The following is a 19,171-nucleotide window of genomic DNA, read 5'->3' on the forward strand; positions in this document are numbered from 1 at the left end:
CTACAGACGCGAAATTTAACCGAGAGGAAGAAGATGCTATGATATGCAAATGATTAGCTTTTGAGAGCATTCACACAAGGTTGGCGCCGGTGGCGGCACCTACAACGTGCTGACATGAGGAAAGTTTCCAACCGATTTGTCTTACACTAACAGCAGTATACCGGCGTTGCCTGATGAAACATTGTTGTGATGCCTCGTGTAAGGAGGAGAAATGCGTACCATCACGATACCGACTTTGATAAAGGTGGTATCGCGACAGATCCAATGCCTGTTAGCAGAATATGTAATCGGTGGGTTCAGGAGGGTAATACAGAACGCCGTGCTGGATCCCAACGGCCTCGTATCACTAGCAGTCGAGATGACAGGCATCTTATCCGCATGGCTGTAACGTGTAGCCACGTCTCGATCCCTGAGTCAACAGATGGGGACGTTTGCAACACAATAACCATCTGCATGAACAGTTCGACGACGTTTGCAGCAGCATGGACTATCAGCTCGGAGACCATGGCTGCGGTTTACCCTTGACGCTGCATCACAGACAGGAGCGCCTGCGATGGTGTACTCAACGACGAACCTGGGTGCACGAATGGCAAAACGTCATTTTTTCAGATGAATCCAGTTCTGTTTAGAGCATCATGATGGTCGCATCCGTGTTTGGCGACATCGCGGTGAACGCACATTGGTAACGTGTATTCGTCATCGCCACACTGGCGTATCACCCGGCGTGATGGTATGGGGTGCCATTGGTTACACGTCTCGGTCACCTCTTGTTCGCATTGACGGCACTTTGAACAGTGGACGTTACGTTTCAGATGTCTTACGACCTATGGCTCTACCCTTCATTCGATTCCTGCGAAACCCTACATTTCAGCAAGATAATGCACGACCGCATGTTGCAGGTCCTACACGGGCCTTTCTGGATACAGAAAATGTTCAACTGCTACCCTGGCCAGCACATTCTCCAGATCTCTCACCAATTGAAAACGTCTGGTGAATGGTGGCCGAGCATCTGGCTCGTCACAATACGCCAGTCACTACTCTTGATGAACTGTGGTATCTTGTTGAAGCTGCATGGGCAGCTGTACCTGTACACGCCATCCAAGCTCTGTTTGACTCAATGCCCAGGCGTATCAAGGCCATTATTACGGCCAGAGGTGATTGTTCTGGGTACTGATTTCTCAGGATCTATGCACCCAAATTGCGTGAAAATGTAATCACATGGCCGGCCGGAGTGGCTAAGCGGTTCTAGGCGCTACAGTCTGGAACCGCGCGACCGCTACGGTCGCAGGTTCGAATCCTGCCTCGGGCATGGATGTGTGTGATGTCCTTAGAACTATTTAAACCTAACTAACCTAAGTTCTAGGGCAGGGGTCTCCAAAATTTTTAGTCCGCAGGCCACACTGACTCCTCCACGAAGTCATAAGGGCCAAGATCCACCTAGTGGGATTAAAGCACCCTAGCACCCCATGATCACCGTAATGTAAGGTTAAAGGAAAAATGAAATCGCAAAAATCTAAAGTTGTCGGAATATCCAGCACTGAAACGAACTACGATTTTTAAGCTGGCTTGGCTGCGTTAAAGTTCAGACCAGTTTTTTTGAACTCCGAACAATAATTGAATTTTTTTTGAACGAAATGAATCGCCTTCTGGCTGAGTTACTTTTCGGTGAGTGGTTATGGAAGCTAGCATTTTATACTGACTTAACTAAACATATGCATGACCTTAATTTAAAATTGGAAGATGAAAACCAGCTCCTGCCTGATTTATACACGCATGTTAAGTCCTTTCGACAAAAGACTGCTTTGTTTCAATCTCATTTGAACAAAGTATTCTTTACGCTTTTTAATACATGCCAAAGATTCAGTCAGAAAACTGACATTCCGTTTCCTGTAACTTTCGGAATTGAAGCTTTGGGCGCTTTAAAAATCAATTTTAAATCACGTTTTTCAGATATCGATGCGAATTAAAACGATATCAAGATATTTGAAAATCCCTTTGACGTCGATATAGAAGCGTTACCCGCAGAACTTCAGTTTGAAATTATTGATTTGCAACGTAGCGACGTTTTTAAAGAAAAATATTCGAAGTCAATATTACTGGAATTTTGTGTGTCTTCCATCCACACAGTTTCCAAATTCACATAAATTTACCCGTGGCTTTTTTTCCGCTTTTGGCACTACTGATTTGTGTGAAAAACTTTCTCCAAAATGAAACATGCAAAAAGTATTTACAGATCAAAATTAAGTGATGAGCATTTGAAGTCGCTGATGATTATCTCTACCACTAAACTTGATCCGCAACTGGAGGTAATTATGAAAGAAAAGCTACAGCTACATGAAAGTCACTAATTATCACTGAGATGTTAAATTTCTTTACGTGAATACTCTAACACCGTGAGTTTTCAAGATATAAATTAATTACAGTTATTTTTATACATCAGTTACAACTAAAATATCCAATATCACTATGTACACGAGGGATTTTATTTTCTTTAAATTGCCTTTAAATAAAAATATTTTATACGATTTACTTGCTATGTGTATTTTACAACGTAATCAAAAGAAAGTGAAACTTCGCTTAAGAAGCATCTTCCATAATGATTGATTACTGAAGCTAGTCACCGAAGCGGCGTCCTTTTGAAAGACTTGACCAGACTCGTGAGTAGAATGAAATGCATAGAATTTTTTTACTTAAAATGTTTTCGCCGAACTAGTCTGTTAACCGTCCTTTTTTTTCACCATCGCACGGAGAATGGTCTGTCTGTTTATTGTGGATAGCCACAAGTTTAACCATGACCTTCCGCTTTGTAAAGATAGAGCTCCGACAATGTCACGGTGTATTGGTCACGATAGGCCTCGAAACTCAATTGTTGGCAGTGTAGGTACAGCTTCAAATATTTGGCGGGCCGGATACCGGGGGTGTCCGACCAGCTAACGCGGGCCGGTTTCGGCCGTGGGCCGTAGTTTGAAGCCCCTGTTCTAGGGGACTGATGACCTCAGATGTAAAGTCCCATATTGCTCAGAGCCATTTGAACCATTTTTTTTGTAATCACATGTCAGTTCCAGTATAATATATTTGTCTAATGAATACCCGCTTATCATCTGCATTTCTTCTTGGTGTAGCAATTTTAATGGCCAGTAGTGTTCATTCATTGAAACATGATGTGGTGGGTAACGTGTGCCTCGTGTGTGTGTGTGCAGCAGGTGGTCAGTGATGGCGGCCGCTCCCGGGCGCCGCCTGGCCCTCGCGGCGCTCGCGCTCCTCTCGCTGTGGGCGCCGTCGCTCGCCGCGTCGTCGCCGCCGCGGCGCCGCAGCGTCGCCGTGCTGGCCGACGACACGTACCCCGGCTACGGCGTGAAGCAGTTCGCGGCGCAGCCCGGCGCCTCGTACCGCCTGCTCGACACGGGCTTCTCGCAGTTCTTCGCGGTCGTGAGCGGCGGCCTGCTGATGACGACGGCCGACCTGCACCCGCTGGTGGGCCGGCCCGTGTCGCTGGCCGTGCTCGAGGACGCGGGCAACCGCTCGAGCACGCACTCGCTGCAGCTGCTGGTGCTGGACCGGCGCGACATGCTGCGCTTCCGCGAGGCGGCCGCGCCGGCGCGGGTGCGCGAGAACGCGCCGCCGGGCTCCGGCGTCGCCCACCTGGCGCTGGCGGGCGGCGCGGGCGGCCGCGTGCGCTACGCCATCGTGGCCGGCGACCCCGGCGGCGACTTCCGGCTGGCGGCGGCCAACGCGACCGGCGTCGCCGTCGAGACGGCGCGGCCGCTCGACCGCGAGAAGACGCCGGCGTACAACCTGACGGTGGAGGCGGCGGACGGCCGCGGCGCCGACAGGGCCGTCACCACGCTGCCCGTGGAGGTGCTCGACGAGAACGACAACAGCCCCGTGTTCTCCAGCAAGGTGTACCGCTTCTCCGTGGACGTGGGCGGCCGCGCCTCCGACCGCTTCCGGACGGTCGGCAAGGTGGCGGCGACCGACGCGGACGGCGACCGCGTGGCGTACCGCCTGGCGGCGCCCAGCGGCCTGGTCGTGGTCGTGCCGCAGACGGGAGAGCTGCTGCTCGCCGAGGAGCCGCCCGAGGAGGACGTCGAGTACGAGATCGCGGTCGAGGCGCACGACCTGCGGTCGCCCAGCCGCACCTCGCAGGCTCCGGCGCAGGTCTGGCTCCAGTTCAACGGGCCCGCCGACGTCGACGAGTCCTCGGCTGCGACCGGCAACGAGACCGTCGACGACGACGACGAGGACGAGGACGACGGCGCGAACGAGGTGGCCTCCGAGGAGTGGTCGGAGCGGTCGCGCGCCCGCGTCCACCGCATCGCCAAGCGGCGGGTGACGCGCGCCGTGCGGCCCACCAAGCGCATCGAGTTCACCGAGGCGGACGGCGGCACCGAGGGCCGCGCCGTCTTCACCCTGGAGAAGGAGACCGAGCGGGAGACCTTCAAGATCCGCGACGAGAACCCCTGGGTCACCGTCGAGCCCAACGGCGCCGTCCGCGTCAAGAAGAAGTGGGACTACGAGGAGCTCGGCCCGGAGAAAACCATCGACTTCTGGGTCACCATCACCAACGCCGGAGGAGGAGGAGGTCAGTTTCTATTTCACTCCATTTTGTTATATATCTTTTAACGTTATCAGAAAGAGGTAATAAGTAACTCCGCCCGAACAGGCTATGACACCCCAACGGTACCGACCGGCCGCCGTGTCATCCTCAGCTCAAAGACATCTCTGGATGCGGATGTGGAGCGGCATGTGGTCAGCACACTTCTCTCACTTTACGAGACCGGTGCCGCTACTTCCTACTCAAATAGCTCCTCAGTTCGCAGAGAGAGATAATGCTATAATCAATATAATTAACAAGATCGGTGAATATAGCATCATCAGAAGTTATGGTACTACGAAACTTCTACAATAAATACAGAATACCTAAAACCCTATTATAACGAGACAGTTGATCCAGTTATCTTAGACGAGACACAGTGGGCTCTAAAAATCTCAAAAATCGCAGCAGTTTTGGACGAGATGAAAGGAATGGCTCTGAGCACTATGGGACTTGACTTCTGAGGTCATCAGTCCCCTAGAACTTAGAACTACTTAAACCTAAGTAACCTAAGGACACCACACACATCCATGCCCGAGGCAGGATTCGAACCTGCGTCCGTAGCGGTCGCGAGGTTCAAGACTGAAACACCTACACCGCTCGGACACACCGGCCAGCTGAAAAGAATGCCGAACTTATTAAACTTGGAGGGGCGCTGTGCTGACTAAGACTGTTATATTATTTACTGGATGGTGGCGAAGCTATAAAATCCCATATTATTCAAAAACTGTCGAAGTAATGGCTGTTTTTAAAAAAGGCAAAAGAAATACACGTGGCTGTTAATAAGGATACAAGTCTCACGAAAACAATTTATAAAGTTTACACAGAAATAATAAACAATTCCTTGAATATATTGTTTTAGAGAAGAGCAAAGTGGGTTTAGGAAGCGACGCTCGACCGACCATCAATGATTTTTTGACGTCGAGAGAATTCTACGAAAACGGCAAAAAGTCAGTTAATGAATACATGTTCCTTTTATTGACTTCGAAAGAGCCTTTGATTCGGTCATTAGAAATAGACTGTGGACAATAACAAGTTCTGACAAGCAAGGATACCCCATGCATCCTATATAGGTAATCAAAAACATATATGATACGAAAATAATCATAAATACAGGCGTTTCAGAAGCAGATCAACGTGTCAGACAGGGATGTAGCGTGTCGCGATCTGTTGTTAACGCTTATATTGAAGATCTTGTAAGAAATTAGAAGAAAGAATTCCATGAAGGCAAACAGCTGAACAGGAACTACCATCTAAATGTTATGGTTTACACAGATAATGTATTACAAAAGACAGAGGTAGAGTTACAAGACTTTGTGTATAAATATGTGTTGGGAAGGAAACATCACAATCTAAAAATATCAGCTACTTAAAACAAAAGTTATGAGCCAGCACGGAAAATTACCAGTTCGATCTAAGATTGATATCGAAAACAAGTTATTTGAGCAAGCCTTCAGTTTCAGTTATTTAGTCTGTGACATAGCTGCACATAGAAAAAGAAACAAAAGAAAACCAACAAATTTCAACATGTATCTGGACCTATAAACAAAACTTCAAAAAATGAAGTTAGAAAAAACCACAAAATCGAAACTGTATAAAACAGTGGCGCTGTCCGTGGTTTTCACTGGTAGCGAATCGTGGATTGACTGAAAAAAGAGATAAAAATAGCATATACTTAGCAAAAATGAGATCTTTAAAAACTGTCAATTTTTACCCAAGGAGGAACGGATTTAAAAAGATGACATCCGGGCAGAATTTGGAATCTGTTGTTTAAATTAGAAAATTGGAGAATACAAGAAAGAATGAAGACAACACCTCAAGTTGATGGATGAAGACGAAATGCCAGTCGCTGCAAACAGTACAAACCCTCAGGCCGAAGAGATGGTGTTAATTATGTGCAGTTGGAACAGCATAGTGCCTAAGCTTAGAATTACAGGAAGAAGATCTTTTAACCAACCTTCTGGACACATTGCAGTGAACTGTCACCACGTAGTTCTGACGCCAATGTCGATCAGAAATGGAAATTTTGTTTAGGGTGAGACAGTGGGGACTCACTGAACAAGGGTTTGGCGTTAGTGGCTTCTGTGCTAGGCGACGTTTCAAAACAGTGAGGGAGAGTAGAAGAAAGAAGGAAGAGGGAGAACTAAGTAAGAGGGGAAGAAGAAGAAAAAGAAGAAGCGACATATCGCTTATTTTTTTATTTTTAAAACACAATTACAAATTTCACAGTGCCATAATCGGTTACGACCAACTAACGGTCATCTTCAGACTAAGGCACATGCTGCATTGCTCTGTCCACAACATGATCACCACCTGGTGGAAACCGGTTATGATGTTTTGAAACGCTGATTGTAGCGTGAAAATATATTTAAAAAAATTGAAAAACAGAGCAAGAAGAGAAAAAGGGGAAGGATTGAGTGGCTTAAATTAGAATTGGGCAAAGATGTAAGATGAAACAAAGTAATGAGGAGATTCCGATTGGAGTAGGTTGAGAGCAACGTTTCCTTATAAGATCTGTGTCTGACTGGTACGTGGAAGTACGAGGGGATGGAGATCTCCTCTGAACAGCACGTTGCAAGGCATCCCAGATATACTCAATAATGTTCATGTCTGGGCAGCTTGGTGGCCAGCGGAAGTGTTTTAACTCAGAAGAGTGTTCCTGGAGCCACTGTGTAGCAATTCTGGACGTATGGGGTGTCGTCGCATTGTCCTGCCAGAATTGGCGCAAATGGTTCAAATGGCTCTGGGCACTATGGGACTTAACATCAACGATCATCAGTCCCCTAGAACTTAGAGCTAATTAAACCTAACTAACCTAAGGACAGCACACAACACCCAGTCATCACGAGGCGGAGGAAATCCCTGACCCCGCCGGGAATCGAACCCGGGCGCGGGAAGCGAGAACGCTACCGCACGACCACGAGCTGCGGACTGCCAGAATTGCCCAAGTCCTGAATGCACAATGGTCAAGAATGGATGCAGATGATCAGACACGTTGCTTACGTACGTGTCACCTGTTTGAGTCGTATCTAGACGTATTAGGGGTCCCATATCACTCCAACTGCAAAGGCCCCACACCATTACAGAGCCTCCACCAACTCGAACAGTCCCCTGCTGACATGCAGAGTCCATGGATTCATAAGGTTGTCTCCCTACCCTTGCACGTCCATCCGCTCGATACAATTTGAAACGAGACTGTTCCTACCAGGAAACATGTTTCCAGTCATCAATGGGCCAACGTCGGTGTTGACGGGCCCAGGCGAGGCGTAAAGCTTTGTGTCGCGCAGTCATCAAGGGTTCACGAGTGGTCCTTCGGCTCCGAAAGCCCATATCGGTGATGTTTCGTTGAATGGTTCGCACGCTGACACTTGCTGATGGCCCAGCGTTGATATCTACAGCAATTTGCCAAAGGGTTGCACTTCTGCCACGTTGAACGATTCTCTTCAGTCGTCATTGGTCCCGTTCTTGCAGGATCTTTTTCCAGCCGCAGCGATGTCGGCGATTTTTAACCGATTTTTAATATTCACGGTACACTCGTGGAATGGTCGTACGGGAAAATCCCCACTACATCGCTACCTCGGAGATGCTGTGTCCAATCGCTCGCGCGTCGATTATAACAACACGTTCAAACTTACTCAAATGTTGATAACCTGCCATTGTAGCAGCAGTAACCGATGTAACTACTGCGCCAGACTCTTGTTGTCTTACGTAGGCGTTGCCGACTGCAGCGCCGTTTTCTGCCTGTTTACATATTTCTGTATCTGAATACGCAGGCTTATACCAGTTTCTTTGGCGCTTCATTATACAATGATCACCTAAAACAAATAGTAGAAAAGGCAGACGCCAGACTGAGATTCAAAGGAAGAATCGTAAGCAAATTGATCTCATCCACGGCAACACTTAATCCACCTGGTTCAAGAGTGTAGCTTATCACTCTGGGACCTTTACCGAATTGGACTAATAGACGAGGCAGACAAAATAGAACGAAGAGCGGCGCGAAAATTGGTGCCAGACGTAGTCTGCGCGACACACCGTCAGCTGGCTTACGGAGTATACAGTATGTCGCAAGAGGAGTGGCCAACATTCAGGGATATGAAAACAACGATCATTTGAAGCAAGAAAGTCTAGTAAGCATGGGCTCCAAACTACGTACCTTCAGAACTATGAAGTCTTGTTCAGTAGAAGAAATTTTGTTTCACAGCATCGAAGATCAGAAGTGCTCATAGCTCTTAAGGTATGCATTTTGGAGCCCGTGCTTAGTAGAGCTTTTTGTACCCAATGATCTTACCTGTCATATCTCCGAATATTCAGGGGCATCCTGTAGTTTTAACCGAGCGAAATGGTGCAGTGGTTAGCACGCTGGACTCGTATTCGTAAAGATGGCGGTGCAAACCCGCGTCTGGCCATCATGATTTAGGCTTTCCGTGATTTCCCTAAATCGCTTCATGCAAATGCTGGATTGGTTCCTTCGAAAGGTCATGACCAGCGTACTTCAATGCAATAATTAGCACACTGTACTCGTATTCGTAAGGATGACGGTGCAAGCGCGCGTCCGGCCATCCTGATTTAGGTTTTCCGTAATTTCCCTAAATCGCTTTTAGCAAACAGAACACAGCATGTTGTTCTCAATGGAGAGACGTCTACAGACGTTAAAGTAACCTCCAGCGTGTCACAGGGGAGAGTTATGGGACCATTGCTTTTCAAAAAAAATGGTTCAAATGGCTCTGAGCACCATGGGACTTAACATCTATGGTCATCAGTCCCCTAGAACTTAGAACTACTTAAACCTAACTAACCTAAGGACAGCACACAACACCCAGCCATCACGAGGCAGAGAAAATCCCTGACCGCGCCGGGAATCGAACCCGGAAACATTGCTTTTCACAATATATGTAAATGACCCAGTAGATAGTGTCGGAAGTTCCATGCGGCTTTTCGCGGATGATGCTGTAGTATACACAGAAGTTGCAGCATTAGAAAATTGGAGCGAAATGCAGGAAGATGTGCAGCGGATAGGCAATCCGTGCAGGGAGTGGCAACTGACCCTTAACATAGACAAATGTAATGTATTGCGAATACATAGAAAGAAGGATCCCTTATTATATGATTATATGATAGCAGAACAAACACTGGTAGCAGTACTTCTGTAAAATATCTGGGAGTATGCGTACGGAACGGTTTGAAGTGGAATGATCATATAAAATTAATTGTTGGTAAGGCGGGTACCAGGTTGAGATTCATTGGGAGAGTCCTTAGAAAATGTAGTCCATCAACAAAGGAGGTGGCATACAAAACAATCGTTCGACCTATTGTATGTATTGTATTGTACGTGAACCGGGGACCTAGAAACGACGGAGAGGCTCCGTCCCCGCCGCAGCCGCAGTGGTCCACAATCCCACGAAGACTACCGCAGTCCGCTTCAGCCCTCCGCCGCCCCACACCGAACCCAGGGTTATTGTGCGGTTCAGCCCCCGGTGGACCCCCCCAGGGAACGTCTCACACCAGACGCGTGTAACCCCTATATTTGAGTGGTACAGTAATGGTGGTGTACGAGTACGTGGAGAACTTGTTTGCGCAGCAATCGCCGACATAGTGTAACTGAGGCGGAATAAGGGGAACCAGACCGCATTCGCCGAGGCAGATGGATAACCGCCTAAAAACCATCCACAGACCGGCCGGTTCACCGGACCTCGACACAAATCCGCCGGGCGGGTCGTGCCGGGGACCAGCCGCTCCTTCCCCCCGGAAAGCTGTGCGTTAAGGCCGCACGGCCAACCGGGCGGGCTCGTTCGACCTATACTTGAGTATTGGTCATCAGTGTGGGATCCGTACCAGGTCGGGTTGACAGAGGAGATAGAGAAGATCCAAAGAAGAGCGGCGCGTTTCGTCACAGGGTTATTTAGTAAGCGTGATAGCATTACGGAGATGTTTAGCAAACTCAAGTGGCAGATACTGCAAGAGAGGCGGTCTGCATCGCGGTGTAGCTTGCTGTCTAGGTGTCGAGAGGGTGCATTTCTGGAAGAGGTATCGAATATATTGGTTCAAATGGCTCTGAGCACTATGGGACTTAACATCTATGGTCATCAGTCCCCTAGAACTTAGAACTACTTAAACCTAACTAACCTAAGGACAGCACACAACACCCAGCCATCACGAGGCAGAGAAAATCTCTGACCCCGCCGGGAATCGAACCCGGGAACCCGGGCGTGGGAAGCGAGAACGCTACCGCACGACCACGAGATGCGGGCGAATATATTGCTTCCCCGTACTTATACCTCCAGAGGAGATCCCGAATGTAAAATTAGACAGATTCGAGCGCGCACGGAGGCTTTCTGGCAGTCGTTCTTCCCGCGAACCATACGCGACTGGAACAGGAAAGGGAGGTACTGACAGTGGCACGTAAAGTACCCTCAGCCACACCGTTGGGTGGCTTGCGGAGTATAAATGTAGATGTAGATGCAAATGCCGGGTTGGTTCCTTCGAAAGGTCACGTCGAACTTACTTCCCCATCCTTCCCTAGCTTGTCTCTGGCGAGACTTGAATTCTTGCTCCTCCTTTGGCCGGCGGTCAGTCCGGCGATTAGCCTTCCAGCCGATGGCGTCCCAGGGGGGGTCTGGAGGTCTCGCCGACATCGATCCTGCAGCCCCGAGTGGCCTCCTGGCCTCTCCGGGCGCGGCATTCTTTTGTTCGCCTCCTTTCCAATTAAAATGCAATTGTGAATCCAATTACTTGGGGGCGGAGTATTAAATTATCCTGCGCCGGCGCGCTGCCCGGTAATGAGGAAGAAAGGCCCGCCGTGCCCTGCCCTGCCCTGCAGGTACGCGAAATTGAATCTGAAGCTGGCCACTAATGGAAAGGCGGATCCATTTTTTTCGGCCGGGCTTACGCTAACAAGAGGTGGCAGGCTGCCGCCTCTGCTCGGCGTCGCGGTGACGTTTACTCGCTCCGCTGTCAGAACAACAAGAACGGGACGGCGATCCGGCGCGGAGTGTACATACTAGGGCAGGTCCGGCCAAACGCTGCACAGTGTGCAGACGTGCGGAAGTGCTGCTCATGTGCGCACGTGTGCGACAGCGACATCTGTTATTAGACATGTGTCCTAAATGAACGGCAGCGGCTCCACTTGCCCGTTTATGTGGTACAAGCAGGAGCGCAACATACCCAGTCTCGTTTACCCTTGGTAACCGTAACCTTAACAGAGAAGTACTGAGAAATGGCAGGTACTGTGAAAAAGCAAAGGACTGGAGATCAATGTTCTCAGTCGTTTAAAAATGACTGGGAACTACAATTCTTTTTTGTAGCCGCTGCTGAAAACTCACAGTGTTTGCTATGCCGCCGAATAATAGGCGGCCAGCGTAATTTTTCAATTGAAAGGCACTACATTACATGTTATAAAGACGAGTGAAGAACGGCAAGCAAAATTAAATGTCCTTAAGAAAATGGATGAGACACATCAACTCGATTATCATTTCTCATGACCAGTGATAAACGTGTTGGGATTTATTCCTTTCATAATTAAAAATCATTGTTTACTGTGCATTAGTGCCTCATTCTGCTCCATGTTACATTATTATCAGGAAAGTTGGTCATTAAACCGATTGCTCCAATGCATACTTACATTTAGGGTTTTTTTTTTTTTTTTTTTTTTTTTTTTTTTTTTTTTTTTTTTAAATGTGTGAAGGGCTACGCTCAACTGAAGTCGATAAAACGTAACATTCATCTAATTGTCGGTTATTATGCAGATTTCAGACGGAGCTGATGAAAGATGTAGCAATAATGGTATTGAAATAACAGGTGAGGTCTGCGGTTATCATTCTGTTCAGAGGTCAGTGAGACATAAATTATGTGGGTGTAACTGAGGGCACCGAGAATTAGTTATAGGAAACCTTGCATTAGTTTAATGTTATTTGAAATCGTGAATAAGGTTCGTTGGAAGTCGCTAAGTGCTCTCTTTCTTAAATACTGGATCAAAAACATTACTCGTATTTACGTGCCGTCAGTCAAGATGCCTTAATAAAAACCCACGGTTGTTAACTGTATTACTTGTCTTACTGGGTTAAACTGTTAACATAAAAGTAGACGTCTCAATGAGTAGACTGTGACAGTATTTTAAATGTTTAATACGCGAAATACCTTCCCACGGTTGGCTTGCAAGCTGTGGAAAGAGCACTAGAATGCGCCGGTACAGAGTATCCCAGCAAGTGGATAAAGCGACATCTGTGGGTAGAAACTTGCACTACATGAACGCTGACGGCTGCGGCGTGCACGCTGTGACCCGGAAGTTGCACACGTGCGGGAGCACCGCACGCGTGCAGAATTTCTGGCCGGCCCTGTACTAGGGCGTAAGAAGCGGAAACGGCGCTGCCAGCAAAGTTATGCGACAGGTGGGCTCGTCTCGGCGAGTTTGTCAGAAGCCCGGTGGAGCTCCATTAGCGAGCATCCGCCCGACTCGTCCGCGGGCCGCTATCGTACTTTTAATAAGGTACAGTCCACTGACCTGGCGGACAAAGCAAGTTCTCTGTCGGATGAAGGCGCTGCATTATCGACGCCGGCCGCTTAATGAGATCTATCACTGCATCTCGAGTTAACGAGCGTGGGGCGCGGGTTTTTGTACCGCTCGCGCGAGCAGCCGCGTTGTGAGAATGTGTGTCTGGAGCTCACTGCCCGTCGCTTACGAGGTACTCAGATCCTCCGCTGGTGCCGTCTGCTGTCTCTAAAATGGGCAATCGCCATCTTTTGCGTGTCGTGACCGTGACCCAGGCACATACAGGGTGTCCGGAAAAACGTTGCGATGTTTACAGAGGACGTAGTGCCCAATGAGGGAACGAAAGTAGTTCCTATACACATTGGTCGTAAACCTTATATCTTTGGACTCTGTTGATCCACTGGGGACTTGGGACAGCGACTAGTCAAACATTTAACAATGGAATTCGCAAAACAGGCGTATTATTGACATGTTCTTTTTTTAATTGCGAATAGGTAATCTGAGGACGTTATTCCAGTTTCAATCGTGCGTTCTTTGTTCTTTTCTTTTCTTCCAGTATGCCTACATCTGTCCGCTATGTTTCTGCTTTCTGTCTTCAGACCATTTTGAACCACACTTTGTAACTACCCTGCCTCGGAATCCTTCCATTTTCAATACTTTGTCCTGCAAGGATTCTCTGTTACTTATATCTTCTATTTTTATACTGTTTCTTCCTGAATCCTTTTTTACTTCGTTGACCCAACTTGTGGACTTCTTAGCCCACAAATACACTACTAGCCATTAAAATTGCTACACCACGAAGATGACTTGCTACAGACGCGAAATTTAACCGACAGGGAGAATATGCTGTGATATGCAAATGATTAGCTTTTCAGGTCATTCACACAAGGTTGGCGCCGGTGGCGACACCTACAACGTGCTGACATGACGAAAGTTTCCAACCGATTTCTCATACACAAACAGCAGTTGACCGGCATTGCCTGGTGAAAGGTTGTTGTGATGCCTCGTGTAAATGCGTACCATCACGTTTCCGACTTTGATAAAGGTCGGATTGTAGCCTATCGCATTGCGGTTAATCGTATCGCGACATTGCTGCTCGCGTTGGTCGAGATCCAATGACTGTTAGCAGAATATGGAATCGGTGAGTTCAGGAGGGTAATACGGAACGCCGTGCTGGATCCCAACGGCCTCGTATCACTAGCAGTCGAGATAACAGGCATCTTATCCGCATGGCTGTAACAGATCGTCCTGCAGTCACGTCTCGATCCCTGAGTCAACAGATGGGGACGTTTGCAAGACAACAACCGGTTGCACGAACAGTTCGACGACGTTTGCAGCAGCATGGACTATCAGCTCGGAGACCATGGCTGCGGTTACCCTTGACGCTGCATCACAGACAGGAGCGTCTGCGATGGTGTACTCAACGACGAACCTGCGTGCACGAATGGCAAAACGTCATTTTTTCGGATGAATCCAGGTTCTGTTTACAGAATCATGATGGTCGCATCCGTGTTTGGCGACATCGCGGTGAACGCGCATTGGAAGCGTGTATTCGTCATCGCCATACTGACGTATCACCTGGCGTGATGGTATAGGGTGCCATTGGTTACACGTCTCGGTCACCTCTTCTTCGCATTGACGGCAGTTTGAACAGTGGACGTTACATTTCAGATGTGTTACGACCCGTGGCTCTAGCCTTCATTCGATCCCTGCGAAATCCTACATTTCAGCAGGAAAATGGACGACCGCATGTTGCAGGTCCTGTACGGGCCTTTCTGGATACAGAAAATGTTCGACTGCTACCCTGACCAGCACATTCTCCAGATCTCTCACCAACTGAAAACGTCTGGTCGATGGTGGCCAAGCAACTGGCTCGTCACAATACGCCAGTCACTACTCTTGATGAACTGTGGTATCGTGTTGTAGCTGCATGGGCAGCTGTACCTGTACACGCCATCCAAGCTCTGTTTGACTCAATGCCCAGGCGTATCAAGGCCGTTATTACGGCGAGATGTGGTTGTTCTGGGTACTGATTTGTCAGGACTGTGCACCCAAACTGCGTGAATATGTAATCACATGTCAGTTCTAGTATAATAGATTTGTCCAATGAATACTCGTTTATCATCTGCATTTCTTCTTAGTGTAGCAGTTTTAATGGCCAGTAGCGTATTTGAAAATCTTATTAGTTAATCCACTGTCTTGCATTCGAAATGATGTCCAAAAAACATGATTCTTCTTTTTCTCATTACGTTTGAAATATTTTCTGTATATTGGTATATTTCAGCATTACTTCGTAATTCCCAAATTTCTGCGTGTTTTGTGGTCCTAATATTTTCCTTATACTCACCTTTCTAGTATCTAAATTACAGTTTAATGCCAGGCATTCGCTTGCATATAGGCATTCTCTCTTCTCGACTGTGTTGTAATGTCTTATTTTTGCAATTTTCGATAGGCACTTTTTATGGTGCTGCCATGTGCTCTCCCCATTTCCGCAATCTTTCCTCTATTGCAGATTTTTCAAACCATTTTCTTGGATTACCTCCCCCTGATATTTGAATTTTCTTACCATCTATTTGGCCAATATCTATTATCAGAAATTTTGGCGCGTCCTGAACATTTGTTCCAAATTTTATTTTTTCTGCAGAAATTCCTAATCCAGTTTTGGTGGCTAATTCTGCCAGGAGATTTATTTGTGTTATAGCAGATGCCACATTTTCGGAAAGTATAGCAAAGTCATCTGCAAATGCAAGACAGTTGATTTCGATCTTTTTGATTCTTCTTCCTAACCATGTAGGTGAGATACGATATTGCAGTGCCAGTGTTATTCTGATGACGATGTACTGCGGCGACAACAGCCGTTGCTAAACACATCAGATGAATTCACAATTGCGAGTAATAACTACCATCAGTTGGCCGTGAGTCGTGCGCGGATAGCCAAGGGGTAAGGCGACCGCTCGCGATCAGCGGGAAATCCGGGTTCGAGTCCCGACCCGGCAGAAATTTTCATTGTCGTCATTTCATTCCACAGCTGATAGTAGTCATTATTCGCAATTGCTACGATGGAATCGCAAAATGGTAGCCTAAACATTATTTGTATGTTACGCGGCGGTTTGTATTGTTTGTTTTCGAACTGGTTTTGGGCTTCTTAACCGAGTGAGACGGTGCAGTGAACATGCAGCAAGACAGGAATCGCGATACATTTGTTTGAGAACCACAATGCAGAATTTCCGTTGATGTCTTTGCCACACGGAAAAGGTGCCTGTCGAACATACAGGAGTCAACGAATGCCAGACTAGCCATCGTCATCGCGTCTTAGTTTTCCTGCAAGTGCTCCCGACGCACAGCTGAATAAACATTATTATTGTCACCACTTCTTCGGGAAGCGAGTAAACAGTTGAAATTAGAAAGATCAAGGTAATATGCGTCCACAATTAAAAGCGGGAGTTTGATGGGGGCTAGGGGCCCGCATGAAACCTACTCAGATTCCCACAGAGGCCATTTGTTTTTCTTTTTTCATCATATTCATCCCAATCGTCTTTATTACTTCCTGTCCGTGATTAGCATGGCAGCTGAGTAAACGTATATGTAAAAATGATGGGAAGTGCTCCAGCGATACTAATCAGAAAAGTCATTACACTAGGCGACGAAAGAGAATTTGAAACCCGCATTGCTCTGAAGCGATAACGGGCTGTTACGTTAATGGCTGCCGTAAATAATACAACTGTTCGGTTAAGTGATGGCTAGTGATTAAATTAAACAATATGTGTAAATGGTCTGATAACACGAAACCATACCGAATAACTACTGTGGGCATATAGCTTATGGTATGACGTTTCAAAACGTTTGGCGGAAAGGTTACGATTATTGATGCGAATAGACCGTAATACTACCGTAACACACGACGTCAAATTGTTCGCTGATATTGGAGTTTACCGTAACAAGCCTACTTTTATTGTTGAAACAGAACAATAACTCCGAATTTCATTACTGCAGTGGAGTCATAAATTCAGTATTATAGCTGCTCACATGTAATGCCAGCTACAACGAATTGTTTCGTCATTATAACCTCTGTGATTTTATGCTTCTCATACTCCATCTAATCAATTCCCCGTACGACGAGACCAAGGGAGATGGCTCAGCGACAGGTTCTGTACTCTCATCCGGGAGCACCGGGGTTCATATGCCCAGCTGAACATCTCGTCTTATATTTCCCGTGGTTTCCCTAAAATGGTTAAAGCAGATGAAAGGGCACCTCCGGTAGAAAAGAGCACGGCCGATTTCCTTCCCCTTCCGTCCTTTGGTCGAGTTTAAGCTCCATCTCTGACGACCCTATCGACGAAAGGACGGTAAACGGCAAAATTCCTCTTTTGCTTAAAACTTCACACCTCGCGGGAAGCTATGTTCTTAAGCTAACGTACGGTGTTTGTTCGAGGCATTTACACATCTTGACGAAGTGAAGCAACCAGCAAAGGAAACTAAGTGAAACATCATGGGTCGGGTCGTAACAGGCTGTCACAAAGGAATTGGCTTCTAAACGGGTGATAATGACAAGATTATTGCACGCGTAAAATGTAAGAATTGAAATATGTTTACAGTCAAAATGAGCACTTGTCTTTTGTTATATAACCTCTTTCCTGTGGCTATATGGCAGAGCGTAGGTACATTGTATACGTAGACAGAACCTGTCTAACACTTGTGCTGAAATAGACTGTCGTTGGTAATACAATTCGAAGCGAGTTGTCTCCAACTCTGCTGTCGCCGGACACGGTACTCTTCCGAAGGCTGTGTGCTGTGGGCTAGGCCGTGACTGGAACGTAGGCTGACGTAGAACCGACATCGTGTCCGTGTGTCTGTCTACAGAGTGGTCCATCTGAAGTTTCGGATGAGATTATCTCGAAAACTATACATCGGGTAAGTGGGTAAGACAAGTTCGTAAGCTCAAAGGGGGACATCAAATGATACTACACGTGACCTCCAGCCCCCGCCCCCTTGGGTGGGGTGGGGGGCAACTTTTAAATCTTAAATAGAAACACCCATTTTTTATTGCAGATTCGGATTCTCGATAAAAAAGTAATCAAGTTTTGCCTGAAACATTTTTTTAAACCAATGATAGATGACGCTGAAGTCGAGAAAAAAGTAAAATTGGGGAAGAACTCTGATTTAGTTAGAATGATCCGAGAAAGACGCATCAAATCGATGAAAAATGTGCACCAGTTCTTTCGTTACGCCAAATTAAAGTATTTTTGTACAAAATGTTCTGTATCCTACTTTTAGCATTACCCAGGTACAACGACATGGACGTAATAGAATGATGTTCCCATGGGGTGCTTCATTAGTGAGAGTCCCCTTGCCTCTCACATGTTGGGGTGCTTCATTAGTGTGTGTCCCCTTGCCTCTCACACGTTGAGGTGGTTCATTGGTGTGTGTCCCGTTGCCTCTCACATGTTGGGATGCTTCATTAGTGTGAGTCTCCTTGCCTCTCACAATTTCGGGTGCTTAATTAATGAAATTAGCTACGCAGAAATTGTTCAAGATTATCCCACATTTGTTTCAATGCATAAAGTCAATCGTCTGCGAAAGTTGTCCACAGTTTTGAGTAGCACATGCCGTGGTATGGCTGCACATGCTCTTCGAATGTGTTGCTCCATATCGTTTTGGGTTGTGAGCTATCTGTCATAAACAATATTTTTTAAATAACCCCACAAGGAAAAAAAGCAGAAGATGTTAGGTCTGGTGAACGTGGAGGGCACTGAATTGGTCCTATCCACCGACCAGGGTACCGTAAATTTAAAACGTTCCTCGCATTTTTAGCATAATGGGGAGCTACTCTGTCCTGTTAGAACCTATGTATGCGCAATATGTTACATTTTATTTACGTTCAGGGTCAACTGCCAGAGTCTGCATCATTCATCAATTCTCTGCAGGTCGTTGTGCAAATTCTTACTATCTTCTGGCGTTGCTACTTTGGTATATACAACTGCATCATCTGCCAATAGCCTTAAAGAGCTTTCTACTAGATCATTTATATATACTGTAAACAGCAACGGTCCTATTACACTTCCCCGTGGTACTCCGGATATTACCTTTACATC

The 19,171-nt window shown here is 46.9% G+C and overlaps 1 protein-coding gene across 1 annotated transcript in view; it reads left to right on the forward strand.

The window, feature by feature from the left end:
• The first annotated feature begins 3,213 nt into the window (after positions 1 to 3,213).
• LOC124616542 (neural-cadherin-like) overlaps positions 3,214 to 19,171 on the forward strand; it is a 323,640-nt gene continuing 307,682 nt past the window's right edge. Inside the window, exons 1-2 of the mRNA XM_047144860.1 lie at positions 3,214 to 4,188; positions 4,249 to 4,582. Coding sequence (XP_047000816.1) covers positions 3,214 to 4,188; positions 4,249 to 4,582 — 1,309 coding nt within the window. The remainder of the gene's footprint in view (positions 4,189 to 4,248; positions 4,583 to 19,171) is intronic.

This window comes from Schistocerca americana, chromosome 5, assembly GCF_021461395.2.
Source record: "Schistocerca americana isolate TAMUIC-IGC-003095 chromosome 5, iqSchAmer2.1, whole genome shotgun sequence".
NCBI lineage: Eukaryota > Metazoa > Arthropoda > Insecta > Orthoptera > Acrididae > Schistocerca > Schistocerca americana.